This window comes from Protopterus annectens, chromosome 5.part0 (assembly GCF_019279795.1).
Source record: "Protopterus annectens isolate FY-2018-M chromosome 5.part0, PAN1.0, whole genome shotgun sequence".
NCBI classification, from domain to species: domain Eukaryota; kingdom Metazoa; phylum Chordata; order Ceratodontiformes; family Protopteridae; genus Protopterus; species Protopterus annectens.
This window is the reverse complement of record NC_056735.1, coordinates 7,974,313-7,991,490: the sequence shown is the minus strand read 5'-3', so window position 1 is coordinate 7,991,490 and position 17,178 is coordinate 7,974,313. Positions and strand designations below refer to the sequence as shown.

The window sequence follows — 17,178 nt, the reverse complement described above, 5'->3', positions numbered from 1 at the left end:
GGTTTAAGTTTAGTTTAAAGTTTTTTTTATGTTTGAGGTAGGTACAGGAGAAAAAGAGAAGGCAGTGGGGAGATTACTAGTTGAAGGTGTGGGTTGGAGGGGAGGGGGGTTGTGTTTAGCTAGTGATAGTATGGCTTGGGTGAAGTGTGTGTTGAATGAGGTAGCAATATTTTCTGCGGAGTGAGGGATGTTAGGAGGAGGGGTACTGACTTTACCTGGGTGGAGGATGGAGTTTATGGAGGACCAGAATTGTTTGGGGCTGTGTTGTGAGGAGTCTAGGGCAGACTGGTAGTATTGGAATTTGTCCCGTTTTATTAGCTTTTGACTCTATTGTAGTTCTAGGAATTTTTGTCTAGCTGCGGGATTTTGGTTTTGCCAGTGCACCCAGGCTTTATCCCTGTTTTCATTTCTGACTTAGTGGTTTTCTGTAGCCATGGGGAGGGTTGTGCTTTGGTTCTGGAAAATCTTATGGGGGCATGGTAATTAAGGATGTTCAGGAAGGTGGTATTAAAAAATTCAACTGTGTCATCTAGACTGAGGTACTTTAGAGCATGCCAGTTACATTCTTTGAGGGATGAGATGAATGTGAGTGGGTTAAAGTTTATTTTTTTACGTATTTGACGATAGATGACAGGTTTAGCTTGGTACAGGTATTTTTTGAGTAGGAATGTTGGGGAGTGATCACTGAGGCTATCTGATAAGCAGCCTGTTATATATGACTGGGGGTTCTTACTGACTAGTATCCAGTCCAGGGTAGTGTGTTTGCTGGAGTTTTTATTTATCCTTGTTGGTGACTGGACTTGTTGGATGAAGCCATGAAGGTGTACATGATGGGTTGGATTGTTGCCAGAACAGGATTGCCAGTCAATATTGAAATCGCCTAAGATGATAGTTTCTTGGGGGAGATGGTGGGTAGACCAGCTGAGGAGGTTTTCTAGTGGAGGGATGTTTTGGTCAGGTGGGAAGTAGCATCCAATTATGTTGATGGTTTTGTTTTGGTTAATTTTGAGTTTAGTATATGTTATTTCTTCATTGCCTATTTGTGGAGCTGATGATTTTAAGATATGGATGTTTAGATGCTGTTTAAATATTATAGCTACACCACCTCCTCTTTTGTTTAGCCGGTCTACTCTTAGTAGGCTGTAACCTGTAGGGAGTATTTGCTCACTGGTAATGTGAGGTTTTAGCCAGGCTTCTGTCAGGATGACAATATCTGGAGAGTATAAGTCAATGGTGGCATGGAATTCATGGACTTTGTTGGATATACTTCTAATATTTAGGCTTAGTAGAAGGAAGTCACTTGGCTTTCTATTGGCTGTAATATGGGAGAAGTTGTGGTTTCTAGTCTGATTATGAGGATTGGGGTTGGAGATGATAGGGCCAGGGTTGATTATGAGGATTGGGGTTGGAGATGATAGGGCCAGGGTTGGTGTGGATGTCTCCACTTAGGGCTAGTTTTGATATGCATGAGATTATTAGTTTTCTCAGTTTTTGAATGTGTTTGTTTATAAGGGAAACTTTATGATTGTGTTCTGTGGGTAATGGGTATGGTGGGAGGGTCACTATGTTAAGTTGTAGGGATGCTTTACGTTTGAGTAATATAGTTGGTAGAATATGTGGGGGGTGCATAGGGATGGTTCTTGAGCTGGTGGGAGGGGAGCTGAGTATGGGTGAGACATGGGTGGTGGTGTGGGTAGTAGTACAGTGGTAGTGGTTAAGTGGGGGAATGATGGAGCTTTGGTAGGATGTAAGATATGCAAGGAGAGTGCATGCAGTGAGCAAAGGAAAGGTATGCTTGTACATGTCATTTGAGGAGGTGTGAAAGTAGAGGGAATATGGAGGAGGTAGTGTTGGGTTAGCGCTGTGGTTGGCTATTGGAAAGATGGGAGGGGTTTGAGTGCAATAAAGGTGGGACCACTGGGGGTGGGAGGGAATAGGGGGCAGGGTGGAGAGCGAAGCGGGTAGAGACCCTGTTTGTTTCCAGCCCCTCATACAAGACCCTATCTCAATTGACCAAGGATTGCTCAGAAACTGTAAGTCTTTTCTTAATTTCTCAGGTGGAAAAACAGGATAACCTTGTATCAGTAGGCTACTGTGGTCATAGTTTAAATTAACAAACACACAGTATTGATCAGTTATGGATACTATTTGCTAACAGAAGGGAAAAGAGAAAGTGGAAGATGTGTATAGCATTGTAAGCTGTCAGTGAAATGAAGTTGTTAGAGTTGTGAACCTTAGGTGATTTGGTCTCAGTAAAATGAATTTCATTGAAATGGGATTTCAGTGAAGTAGACCCATACACACACACACACACATATATATATATACATATATATATATATATATATATATATATATATATATATATATATATGGGTCTACTTTCATAGACCGAACGTACGACTCACCGACACACATTTTCCCCACCCCAAACAACCGACAACACACCACACCGACAACACAACATACCGAACACCAAAACACCGACACAAAAAACGCCAAATACACATTGCACACAACAACATATCCACTAACCTTAACCTAAACCCTAACCCTAACGTCCGACACTACCGCACACTTACCCAACCCGCACCCTAACCCTAACTCACTTAACACACCCCTACATCTCAACATCGTCACTATCGCACACTCACCCTACCTGCACCCTAACCCTAACTCACTTAACAAACCCCTAAACCCCAACACCGTCACTATCGCACACTCACCACACCTGCACCCTAACCCTAACTCACTTAACACACCCTAAAACATGCAGCCCATCACTATGACACACTCCACCAAGATTCAAACCCTAACACACTTAACACTACACTACACCTCTCGTCACTTCCACACACACACCTCACCGAACCCTCAGTCCGACACCACCGCACACTAACATTTCCCACACACTATCCTAAAATCCCTCAGTATCGTACACTTACCTGTCCGCTCCCCAATACTACATCTTTCACTTTCGCACTTACCGTGACCCGTTGTCGGTCTCTCATCCGTCGGGATATCGCGTTTCGGTAACCTACCTGTTCGGTCGCCGTCTCGGTCTTCCGGTGTCGGTAGAGTGGCGCCGTCTATGAAAGTAGACCCATATATATATATATATATATATATATCTATACATACACATACATACATATTTTATATACACACACTGTGTGTGTGTGTGTGTGTGTGTGTGTGTGTGTGTGTGTGTGTGTGTGTGTGTGTGTGTGTGTGTATATATATTTATATATATATATATATTTATACATATATATATATTTATACATGCACACACGTATACACACAGACATATATTCATATACACACACACGTGTGTGTGTTTGTATAAAATCTACAGAGAGAGATGTAGGAAAACATCACAGGTTACTCCTCTGCTTATATAAGTTTTTACTGTAAGGTTTAACACTTTTTACAGATGTTTCAAGGCAGAGGTAGCAAGCTGTACTTGATATAAAAAACATGTGAAACAATACTTGAAGAGGTGATTCCGGAGCTAGTACGTAGGTTTGATAAAACAAATCTTGAAAGTTGTCTGTGAAAGCTTTAGAAGTATACATATATGTGCTTTTAATTTGTAATATTATTGCTTTTGTTTGCGAGGCATATCTGAGCAAAAACTCAAATTATTAATAAAGTCTAAAATCTTATCTTTCACAATGATGTAATATTTATATGCATATGCATTAGTGGTGCAGATGTATGTTTTAAGAGGAATGAAAACAGCAAATGACAAGTTGATTACTGCTGAATACCACAAGTTTGAGTACCGGTCTAACAAAGGAGTATAATAATGTATGTTGCTTTACTTTGTTTTGAATTAAAAGTAGCGTAGTATATGCTGGAAGACTGTAAAGTTTTTTGTGACTACATTGCAGAATGTCAGTTGACAGCTGTGCCTTAACAAGTGTAATTTGTTGCTAGGCCATCTAAGTTATGGGTCATGTGATGTTATAATAATGTTATGTGAATGTTCTCCTTTACACACTAGATGTACTTTTGGGGCATTTGTGAATTCCTTGTAGGATGACATTTGCCCAGTGGGCATTGGAGTTGTGTTCCATAATTTCATTAAATAAACTGCATATGAGAGAGTTGTCACTGTGGTTAGATTTTTATGTAAATGCTAGTGCTAGGTACTTTTTTGGGAGTCCTTTTTAATGTTTTGATTAAAGCAATGCATTTTACATTTTTTTTGAAACATTACAAATAATTTTGAGTTATAAAAGTACAAGGGTTTTAGCTAGCTCTAGCCATTTACTGTCATGAAACATGGTATAGTATGACAGTATACCCCAGCAGGCCATGAGTAATTGATATTTTATGCATGATCCTGCAATGGTGCATTGCTGTTACACTGTGACGTTATGTTAACAAGAATGGTCTCCCCCCACCCCCTGTTTACAAAAAGAAAAAAGCCACTGCATGATATGAGCTCTGTTGTTTCATTTCTCTTTTCTGATACGTCAGCTGTGATCATGTTAAGATGTAGTACAGATGTACATGCCGGTATGTTTGGGGAAGTATTAGTGGTACTTTGGAATAATATGGTTGCTGACAGTTTGCATGGTAACAGCTGGAAGAGTCAAAGTAAATTTTTACGTCACAGGAGAAGGGTGCTTCAAAGTGCAGGCCACATAAGCATATGTGTCTGTACTATCTCTCTGTCTATCTATCTATCTATCTATAAGGGAGACTGCATTCAAAAGAGCTACATTTTAAAGGTGCTCTGTAGTTACCCTGATACTCCTGCATAGTGGTTTCAAACGTGATTGGTTTCAGAGGGATGTAAAACGTTGCTATTTTACAGTCGTACTTGTATGCATAGTATGGTACTGAACAGGTTTTCGTTGTGTTTCAAGGAGGCAAGTGACATCCTCCTGTATTCTTCTCATAATGTGGTAGGAGAAAGCATTGCATGCTTTCTTTTGTGTCTTTCAGAAAACTGTTGCAGAAGATAGATTAAGCAGTCATTGATGGATGGGTACCTGTTACAGTTTTGGCCCTCAAAATTTTAATCCCTGGAATAGCAAAACTGCAAGTGTGAATATGGGGGAGTATATGCTTATTCGAGCTTACAGTAACCACCTACACAGTTGTGAGGTACAGCAGTCTCTGAGTCACTGAGTAGAAGGGGTTTCAAGGGGATGCAATAATTTAGCTGTGAGTTTCAAAATTCACTTTTCTTTTTTAACTATTTTATTTATTTTTGGACATTTGAGACCCATAGATCCCAGTCTCAGTTGTGATGCAGAACTGAGCTCAGTTACTCTAGAGTCTACTGTTGCAGTTCTTAGTGAACCATTTTTTTAACAAATCATTAAGTTTGTACTGTTTTTTCCTGCTTTTGCCTGAACTGGTTTTGCTCTTTACATAGGACTATGAGTGCCCAGGTGACACTTGAAGATGCCCTTTCCAACGTTGACCTTTTGGAGGAGCTGCCACTGCCTGATCAGCAGCCCTGTATTGAACCGCTTCCTTCTTCCATCTTGTACCAGGTAAGCCTTCATGAGGTATGAATGGTATGTTTTAATACATATATCAAATGGAAATGTGTATGTTCTGCCGTGTAAATGTATTAATTAAGAAATTCAGAATAACATTTTCTCCAAAATGAATGCCGCCTTTTGTATCATGAGAGCATTCTTCATAAGGGTCATCTGATGCACCAGGTAAATGCTAAAAGGAGGTTACTTTTATCTGCAAAAAAATGTGCACTTCTGTTGTATTAGTTGTGTGCCTAGTTGCTTCATTAAATTTGCACAGTGCCTTACCAAAGTGTAAGTAAAGTATGGTTGATAACTCCAGTAGAAAGACAGAAGGAAGTAACAGATAATTGGAGAGTATTATCTGGTTGTGATGGTGATGATATAAAGAAAATAAGGGCACAGCTTTCCTTTACTTAATAAAAAGTGTTAGAGCATTAAACAGTTGCTTAATAATAACAGTCACGGTTCAGGATGTTAAGAGCACATTTCCTTGTGCTTTTTGTCCATCATGTACGTTTTTAAAAAGAAGTAGGTGGTTTGTGCCACTAATGGAAATATGTATTTGTCCCCTGCATACTTAATTGTATGGAAGTAAACCTGGTGCATGTTTTGTGTTGTGATAATTGTGCAGCATTTTATGGTGGTAGGACTTTGCAAATTTAATGAAAGGGTATATGAAATTGGCTGTGCAATAAAGATAGGTGACCACAATAATGCTTTAAGTAGACATTGTCGGACATGTTAATTTTAACTTTCTTGATGTGCTGGATTTAGTGATAGTAGATACAAGGGGTGGGGATATAGAAGATATCTTGAATGCTAAAAGAATATGCTTGGAAAGGCTTCCAAGGTTGAATAAAATGTTGAATTTTAAATGTAAATTAAAACAAAATACTTAAAAACATTGTACTAGTTTTACATCACATGATTTGAATCCTAACCATAAAAATTTGCAAGACCACCACAGCTGATAGGACTGTTCTTTAATAAAAATGTAAAAACACAAACGCTTCTTCAGATCATACAAAATAGTCAATCAGTAAATGCTTAATATCAAACAGTCAACCAATGGCTGTATTATTTCAATCAAGTCTAACCAGTCACAATTCTGTATCAATTTACGTCCTCTTGAGCATAGTTTAAGGGGAACACACCCATTAAGACCTGGGTATCCATCAGCCTGCATCTTTAAAATCCATTTTAGTTCAGAATTCTGTGTGACATTAATTGTCACCCCCTCTGTTATTCATTTGTATACATTGAAGTACCCTAAAAGTAAAGCTATGATTTCTATTGTCTTTGATGTGCTTTTCTAAGCATTATTTTCATTGCCTGGTCTAATGTCATGTAAATGTCCAAAAATTCTGTCTCTCAGTTTTTTGTTGGTCTGCATTCACTGAGTGACTATATTGTATGATCTGAAGAAGCGTTGGATACACAAAGCAAAAGCGCTTATTTGTTTTTATATGTTTACATTTTTATTAAAAACAGTCCTATCAGCTGTGGCGGTCTTGCCAGTTTTTATGGTTTGGATTTTTATATTTTTGGCTTTGGTCTCTTATCAGTTGTTGGAACTACATTTTGACATGGTTTCTAAGATTTTTTAGTTCCACACTGAACATGGCTGATGGAAACAATGTTGAATTGGGCTATAATCCTTCCAGTAGTATCCTTTGGAAAATTCACTCCTTGGACTTGCATTTAATAAATCTGATGATAATCTGCAACCGATGTCTAATGATTTCCCTGAGTTTTTGAGAATGGTAAGGGATTTGGAAGACAATATGTTTAAATTTAAGGAGACAACAGTGGCAACACCTTCATCTGGAGGCGTGCCTGCATTATAAAGTAGTTCCGAGGGGAATTAGGTGTTATGTATGCCAGGTTATGGGGAAACCCATTCTGAACTGCTTAAGAAATGGCAGCAGATGAACCTGGACTTGAACTTTAATTACACTAGGCTTCTACTTGATTATTTTTCACCTATCGAGCAGAAGCTATTAGAGACTGTTGAACTATTGAGAGAGACCATTGAACAAAGTTTTATGGTTGAACAATATACATGTATGCTAGAAACTGTCTTTACTAATGTGTCTACTTATGATTTGAAGTTGCAACATATAAAGTCTAAAAAGCTGATGAGAGACTTTTTAATGATTTTTCATCTGGCCATATTTTTGTGTGGCCGAGAAGTTCAGAGCGATCTTATGATGAAACCCGCTCTTCGGAACTCTCAAGTATAATCTCTGAAACCTTAGTGGATGCAATTTCTGCAGAAAAACCTTCTGACAGCCATGATAAAATAGATGATCAGCTGCCTCAGAAGACAATGGATTTACCATCTACTAATTTAATTGCTGCCTATGTTTCCAATGGATCTGGTAGAACTAGTGGGGTGAGTTATCAGCTAATAGGGGCTAGACCAAAACAGAAATCGTCCGTAACAACGTTTTTTCCATTACTACCGGTGAAGGTATGATTGCCACGCTAGGTCAGCAGTGGGTGCTTCAAGATGAAACATTCCAAAGAACGAATGCACGAAGCACGGAAGATAAGGAGATGAATAATTAGGTTTATAACCTATCTGACTATGTATTGAAACCAGCAGAACTCTCTGTACTAAACAAGGGATTGAGTTTTATTCCTGCTGTTTCATCCAATGTGGGTGATGCTTTACTTGATTTACATCTGTTTTGTTGTAATTTAGCTCTTAAATTAATTTTTGATGGTAAAACTGATAACATAATTGCTCCATGGCTTAATTGACCCAGCACCGCAGCTACCTGCACATATATAAACACTTGTTATGGTCTGTGAAGATGATATATGTGATTTCCTATATGGAGAACATCGGAAATCCTTTTATAATTTAACTGAAGCAGAAAGGGAAGCCTTATTGGACTTAAAAAGAATTTTAATGATTATTATCAACGAATGTTAAAAATGTTGAATGAAGAAGCTATATATGGCATCATTAACAGGGAAAACAGTACAGAATATAAATAGGTCATGTACATGACACAGTATATGCAATGTTGATGAATGGGTCAATAGATAAGGTCTTATGTGATTTTTTTTATATGTTGTTCATCAGAAAATACCATTGATAAATGGCCTACCCAAGGTACATAAGAGCTTGACTGACCCTCCATTACGCCCGATAGTGTCAGGAAAAGGATGGGTGACTCAGGCGTGTTCCATTTACATAGAAAGTAAATAAAAAAGTATTTTGACTTCTCTTCCCACTGTTTGATGGATGTAGAACTGTTTGAAATGAGCTATATGTAATTTCTGAATCCTTTGGTAATATGAATGGGCTCAGTTTGTAACATTAGATGTTAAATATGTTTACCTGTATTCCAAATGACTATGGTTTGGATACTTTAAGGGATATATTGACACATAAATACACTACCACTATTAATAATATTTTTCTTTGTTAGAACTTGTACTAAACAACAATATATTTGTGTATGGAGATGCAATTTACATACAGAAATGGGGGTTACCATGGGTATCCCCTGTACAGACTCCTGTGCAAACTTAATAATGAGTCAATGGGGGAAGACTTGTGTGTTTATTAACAACTTACATTACCAAAATATGAAGTTCTATCGTCATTTTGTTGATGACGTCTTTTTTATATGGGGGGGGGGGGTACAGCAGAGGAATTGGATACCTTTATTGAGTATATTAATTGTACCACTGATTTCTTAAAATTCACAATGTCTACTTCAGGCAATGAGATGGATTTTCTGGATGTGCACTTGGCTATTAATCCTGAAGGGAGAGTTAATACTTCGTTATGTCTTGAAGAATGGTTTATTAATATATGATAGTATACACCCCAGATTTATTTATCCAAATGTTGTAAGAAGTCAATTTATGAGGGTGTCAAGACTATGTATGGATGATAATGTCTTTGAGACTAATATAAATAATATGATGGACCTTTTTTCACAGAGAGGTTATAAAAAGAAAATGTTAAATAGAAACAGAGTCGGTAAACAATGAGAGGAGAACCATTGCTGCACCATACTTCTCTCAGAGAAACCATTGTACTAATAAGAATACTCCACCCTCACAATATACTCATAAACTTAGATTTGATATTAGATATACCAGTGATATAGGTCTGCTTTGTGATATTATACAGAAGAACTGGAGACTTTTAACGATTTATGCCAAAACAGCTGACATAGTTGGACATAGACCCTGTTTTCTATACAAAATGTTTTGAATTTGAAAAGACAATTGTGTCGTGGTCAGCCACCAGCTTGTAGAGGTACTAGACCCCCCATTCGGGTAGGAAAAGGTACCTATATGTGTCGAAATTGCAGGGCCTGTTCTGCTATCACCAAGGAACATATTTTTAGACACCCTCGTCTCGGTTTTACTTTTCAACCTAGGTTCTGTGCTGACTGTTGTACACAACATGTCATTTATTTAGCTACCGGTCAGTCCTGCTGCAGTTTCTATGTTGGTAAGACTAACAAAAAACTGAAAGGTAGAATTTTTGGACATTGCCTGTTCTAATGTCATGTAAATGACAGTAATGCCTTAGCAAAGCACATTAAAGATAATAGAAGTCATAGCTTTACTTTTAGGGTACTTCAATGTATACAAATGAATAATAGAGGGGGTGATTTAATTAATGTCACAGAGACTGCTGAACTAAAATGGATTGTAAAGATGCAGGCTGATAGATAGCCAGGTCTTAATGGGTGTGTTTCCCTTAAACCAGACTTAAGAGGACGTAAATTGATATAGAATTGTGACTGGTTAGACTTGATTGAAATAATACAGCCATTGGTTGACTGTTTGTTATTAAGTATTCACTGAGTGACTATTTTGTATGATGTGAAGAAGCGTTGGTGACACAACACGAAAGCACTTATCTGGTTTTATGTTTTTACATTTTTATTCAAGAACAGTCCTATCAGCTGTGGTGGTCTTGCCAGTTTGTATGGTTTGGATTTTTATATTTTTGGCTTTGGTCTCTATCAGTTGTTGGAACTGCATTTTGACATGATTTGAATCCTGTGACTAGTTATATATTTAAGCAAATACACAACGAACGAGGAGCCACCAAGGTAGACAAACGATTCCTTGAGTTGTACACCAAACCACACACTTTATTACTTAAAATAAAATAAATAATCCACATAAATTCATGTAAGTGCTTTCGTTTAAGCCTTGTTAAACTTCATCAGTCAATTTGAAAATCATGACATCACTTCCTTTTATACTATCTAAATAACTTCACTTAAAACATAATTAATCAGTTAGCTCATGATGCTGCTGTTAATAACATACTATATTACTTTTTTCCTAAGAACATGCAATTAATGATGAAAACCATAAAATCAAGTGCTTAAATAAAATGTGCATTATACATGACTCTCAAAAGCCGTTGTCTACCTGGCTATATGCAATTCATGCCCAACTTTCTATATAGGAAAAACAGAAAGACAATTAGCCCAAAGAAAACACCCAGCTGGTCAGCTTCTACTCTCCTTTTCCCTAGCCAAAAAAATGGAATGCCCTGCCCTCTACTCTGAGGACCTGTGACAATCCACACACCTTCAAAACACAACTTCATTCTTACCTGTTTCTTCACAGGAAATGTAACTGTACTCTTCAACACATACCTCCTAAGCTCTGCTCCTCCTCCTCTCCTGGCTAACCTTCATACCTCCCTAATTTCTCTCGTACACTTACAGTATAAATGTAACTAAACAGTAACATCCAGCCATCACACTGTATGCCTGCCTTTCTCTAGAAAAATGTTTAATAGTTTTGCTGTCTTTACTAAATGATACCTGTTTTGACTGTAATACTACCTGTTGATTGCAATGCAAATATTTTTCTTGTAATTCTCTATGTAATGTAACTTTGTATTGTGGAGCTTTTCTGCACGGGCCTCCACTGAAAATGGGCTCTTGAGCCCAGTGGACTTCCCCGGTCACCAAACTGAAATAAATAAATAAATAATATAAATAAATCATTGAGTATAGAAATCACCAGTTTTCTTTTATAGTGATCGACCAGGTGGAAATAGAGGATAGGAGAACTTAAAAAGTATTTAGAACTTAAAGAATTGCAATGGCAAATAAGAACACAAGCAGATATGTGGCCCGGAATAAATGAGCGCATCTCAATCACCCCCAGTACTAAAACTGAAAGCATTACATTGAAACAAAGTTGTGTGAGTCATACTGTATTCAGTGGTGCTCACAGTAATTGGGTAACATGCAGTTTAAACAGATTTATACTTGACAAAATGTTTTCCTATAATGTTTTAAAGAAATTATGCATAAAAATATATATCATAGAACAGTTTGTTTATATGGTATTAATATATACAAAGACATACAGTATTTATTTATTCATGCATTCTAAAGTATGCACATTTATAAGATAGTATATTTATTATTTTTTTTACACAAAATGTATTTAGACTCTGAATGTCCCCCACATATGAGAGTTATGTATAATGCACATCTTATTTCATGGTTTTCATCAATTGCATTTTCTTAGGAAAAAAGTAATATAGTGTGTTATTAACAGCAGCATCATGAGCTAATTAATTATGTTTTAATTGAAGTGATTTAGATAGTATAAAAGGGAAGTGATGTCATGATTTTCAAATTGTCTGATGATGTTTAACAAGGCTTAAACGAAAGCGCTTACATGAATTTGTGGATTATTTGTTATTTTATTTTAAGTAATAGTGTGTGGTTTGGTGTACAACTCAAGGAATCGTTTGTCCAGCTTGGTGGCTCCTCATTCGTTGTGTATTTGCTTCAGTAGTTTGTGCATTCTTCATTTTCGTTGATTATATATTTAAGCATGTGATTTTTAATGGTCTCACAAATCTTGTTTAAAACAAAAGCACTTGCTGTGAGTTATTCAGTAAAGGATATTTCCTGGCTTGATCATTTTTCTTTTCTGTACTTATTTTATACAGCAGTGGTGTGTAAATGCATGTTATTTTTTTTTAAGTTAACCTCCCTTTTAAGAGATTAAACTCCAGTAAATCATTAATTGGTCTTGTTGCATTAACAAGTCATTCGTGGGTAACATCCTCATATTAATTGTTTGGCGTTTCAGTCTGCAGCAGTCCAAACCTAGGCTTTGCTCATAGCTTCATCTGTCTCTCGCACAGTGTTTGCCTCATGTACCTGAGTTGATAGCTCATGTGGATCTAAAAGATGCAATGGCACTTAGTGAAAAGAAGGTAGGGGATCTTTAGTCATAATACCGAATAGTAGAGTCATTATATTTCTTATTAACCAAGAAATGTACAGGAGAATATTATTATTTAAATCTTCTGCAGTATCATGCGTATTCCAAGTCTTAGAATGCACTACTTCTTGTAGTCCTGAGTTTTCTAAATAAAACAGGTAATTGTTATCATCTTATCTTCAAGATTTTCCTACCACAATAAGTCTAAAAGCATTTGCTAACATTTAATTGCAGATCTGTAGATGTTTCTTCTTATAGAACCTTTGTTCTAGGGCAGTCCAGGAAAAAATGTAATGGCTTGTGCGCTAATAGCTTTCATATTCATGTGATCTTTCCTCAAACACCTTATGCGCCTTACCAGTCTTAAAAGGTATCCTTGATGAGTCAATCTGCAAAAAGTCATACAGTTTAGTGTCTTGCTATATTATCTCTATTAATCCTTAAATAGCTTTTAGTATATTCATTTTATATATTTTCCACATATCCTTTCTAAAGTAATTGGTCTAATTTTGCAAATACCAAGTCTTCCATGTCAGTCTTTAATCTGTGAAATTCAGCTTTAATTTTTTGTTTCTTAGAAATTTCCCTCATAGCACTCCTAGTCAACAGCTCTCGATCAGTAATTTGTCATTATTTGTACCGTATAGTAATGCATGTTTAGGGGCTTGATAGTAAAATTTTGCAGATTCTGAAACAAAAGCATAGCCTACATGAAATTCAAAACAGAACTGATTTTTTTTTGGCCAGTTCACCATTTTCCACCGTACTCGAAATACTCCTGATACAAGATGTACTTCGGCAGCATTCATTACAGCTTAATACTAGCATAACAAAACTTTAATCAAAAATGCTAACTACTTGTATGCGAAACAATACTGATCCAGACCCAAAAGCCTATTTATAGATTTTCTAAATGTAGTAAATAGGTTCATATAGAAACATGACTGTTTCGATATCTTTCAGAAATTTTCTTACAGAATCATGGCTTAGATGTAACTCATGGATTCCATTAAGCTTCACGCAACACTACTTTGTTTTCCAAGACTAGAACAGGAACAAGAAATGTGGGGTTCTTACTCCGGTACATAAAACTGGACCCCCCCCCCCACCGTTTTGATTAGAAAAATAATTTTGCCAATGACATTGATCCTCACTGGGTGCTGATAATTTAGTGTGGCCATCAAGTTGGATTTGTATTTATTGGTACAGTGTACATTCCACTGCCAAGCTCAGCCACAATCCTGGAAGAACTTCAGAAAAATCCTACTTCTGGCCGAGCATTGTAAACTGATTATCCTGGGTGATAGGAATTTAGACTACAGTAATCAACTAAAGCCAAAACTCATTAGATTATTTAACAGTTACAACCATACACAGCTAGTGCAGGAGCGAACCAGACTAACACTTAAAGCTTCATACTAAATATCTAATGACCAATATACCAGAATACATTCAATCACTTACTAAACTACCAGCTTCAAGTGACCACAACCCAATATTCTCCACCTAGTCATTTAAAGTACCAAACCTCCTCCAGTATATCCATTAACAAGAAAGATAGCAAAGGCCTTCAAAGACCTACTACTTACTATCCTGAATCTTATTGATCAGTATCCCATATGCCATGCAACTAACCTACCTTACTACCACGCTCACACAGTTCTATGACATTTCTGTAGAGTGTAGAACAAGCTGTTCCTACCGAACGCTAGAAGACTGAAAGGCAAAATGATCCCCTGACTAACAGAACTACTCTGACAAAGAAGTAGAGTAATGCTTGGAAAAAATGGATAAAAGACCCAAACATCCAATAAAGTTCAACAACTGGCATACCTTAAAAAGCACTACTAGACTAAACGTAAGTAAAACTGAAGTCTTCAATCGACGATCATTACAGATACAGAATCTGTCATCCATGATGCTTTTGGTATACTACAACATGAATCCTACTACTCAACAGATTAATCTCGATAAACTTAATGCTGTTAAAATCCTCACAACCCCTGCACACTGATACCTAGCAACCCCCTGACAAACTACTTCACCACTTAATCCACTGTTTACTGTTCTGCTTCAAAGCTATTACAAAAAAGGGAGTGAAGAAGCTGTTAGATAAATTGTAATCGGACTACAATCCAAAGTTCTACAGAATTCCTTGCCTGATGTTTAAGCTCAACAGTGAAACACTGCAATCCTCTTGCACATATTTTGACCTCTGTCTTGACCACAGGTCAGTACCACAATTCAAGAATAGGCTGATGTTCATCGTGTTACCCTGCTGCAGTCATCACACTTGGGTTATCCTGCCGTCGGGCGGTCCTGCAGTCGGCCTGAGTTCCAAAGTCTTGGTCCGGCGTCTGTTGCTGTCGCTTCTTCCCTGACATCAGAGCACCAGAGATATACAAGAGGCATCCAACGCCATTTTCTTCAGTCCTTCTTGCCGCGCGGTGCCCGAAGCAGAAGCAGTTCGCAAGTGCCGGTCGGCCGACACCTGAGATTTTCGATTCGAATTTCAGTCCGAAGTCTTTAATAAAGCTAAGTACCCCATTGGGGAACCTTTTCTTGCCTCAGGCTGTCAGAAAAAGTTAACAATTGCATTTCTTGTGGGAAGCAAATACCTCACAAGGCTTCCATTCCTATTGTATTCCTTGCCTAGGCCCAGACCACGACGTCACAGGTTGTCAGTTTTGTGCTAGGTTTAATAAACGAACTATCAAACGCCGTTTTGAATTCGCACAACATTACTTTGATAGGAAATTTAATTATATCATGCTGTCGGAGCAGCTGACTACCGGTATCCATAAAAAACGCAAGGATAAGGACAGGCAGCCTAGGAACAAGCCAGACTCCGAGGCCTCTGCTGGGCCTGTCGCCGGTTCTCCGGTTTTCAGTGAGGCACCTACGCAGCCCCTGACGACCGCAGAACTGGAACCCCAGACAGCTGCGGACTCTCAAGCGGAGTCTACTAGACCGACGCTCCATCTTCATTAGGCCCTTCCGAAACCGGAGCAGAAGTAGATCCCGGTGCTGTGGAAACACCTTCAGTTGCAGAAGGTGTCTTCAGACCGACTACACTCATCATTAAATCTTATGCTAAGCTTAAAACTCCTTTAAAACCAAAGAAGACTGTATATCAGTCTACAGTTCAAGGCCCCATGCCTAGGAAACAGATGCTTAAGATAGCTGAAGATTTGATTACCCTTATCAGGGGTTCCCATCCCCCTCCTGATAAAAGACCAAGACAAGTGGAGGATTATGCTTCCTCTGACCAGGTTTCAGTTTCCTCAGATTCTTCTGAGGAACAGGATTACACTTTTCCACCTTATGAAGACTCTTATGCTGAAGACTCTATTCCTTTATCATCTCCCCCTGAAGACTACTCCTTTGGGAAAACTTTACATACCATGAGGGAACATTTCCACTGGGAAGGCCAGGACTACTCTGATTCTAAGAAAAGGCTCAGAGAGTTCCTTTTACTACCCCAGCACAGACCTCTTGCTATCCCTCCAGTTTTGGATATTGTGGATGATGTTTACTTGGAGTCTAGTCTAAATCCAGACTCTCTACCTCCTGCTCCAGCCAAACCAGACAGATACTACAGAGTACCAGACTCACACAAATTCCTTTATAAAAGCCCTGTGGCTGACCCAGAAACAATTTCCCAGGGTCCTAAGGGAGCTAAAGCTTCTATGGCTAAAAATCCTGTGCCCTCTGAAAGGGATTCCAGAGCCCTAGATAGATGGGGAAAGAAAATATACACCTCAGCAACTCTGGCTATGAGAGCATTAAATTGTCAGTTTCACATCCTGAAATATCAGCAATTCCTAATGTCTCAGTTAAAACAAAAAATGAGCACACATACTGAACAGTCAGAATTCAAGGAAATGCAGGATCTGTTGCATGCAGCTAACAGGTGGGCAAACAAACTTTACAATGTGGATTTGATTCATTGGAAGCTTCCTGTAGCACAACTGTTACTGGCTGTGTCATACGTAGACATGCTTGGTTAAAAGAACAAACCCTTCCTGATCATGTTAAAGCAAAATTATTGGATGCACCTTTACAGCAGAATGTATTATTTGGTGTCAAAGCAGAAGAGGATTTAAAGAAAATGGAGGATAAGGCGAAGTCTATGCAGACGGTCAAGGATTTTTTGCAGGTACAACCCCCTCGTTTCAGCAGAAATTGGCCAACGAAAAACTGGTCCTTTCCGGCTTCTGACAGGTCACAGAGAGCCAAATACAGACGCCCAAGGGGCAGAGGTCAGTCACAAGGCCCTTACAAACCTCGCCAATGGGGTACTGCTACCCAGAAAGGAGGAGAAGACAGGCCCCAGGCTAGCAGAAGACAAACACAATGACTCAATCCTCAAACTACCAAGCAAATCTCTCCTGGCAGCTCCCTTGGGAGGAAAATTAGCATT

General features: G+C 38.2%; 1 protein-coding gene across 1 annotated transcript in view; it reads left to right on the top strand.

Moving 5' to 3' along the window:
* The first annotated feature begins 5,395 nt into the window (after positions 1-5,395).
* CYFIP1 (cytoplasmic FMR1 interacting protein 1) overlaps positions 5,396-17,178 on the top strand; it is a 2,370,671-nt gene continuing 2,358,888 nt past the window's right edge. Inside the window, exon 1 of the mRNA XM_044072062.1 lies at positions 5,396-5,516. Coding sequence (XP_043927997.1) covers positions 5,400-5,516 — 117 coding nt within the window. The 5' untranslated portion in view covers positions 5,396-5,399. The remainder of the gene's footprint in view (positions 5,517-17,178) is intronic.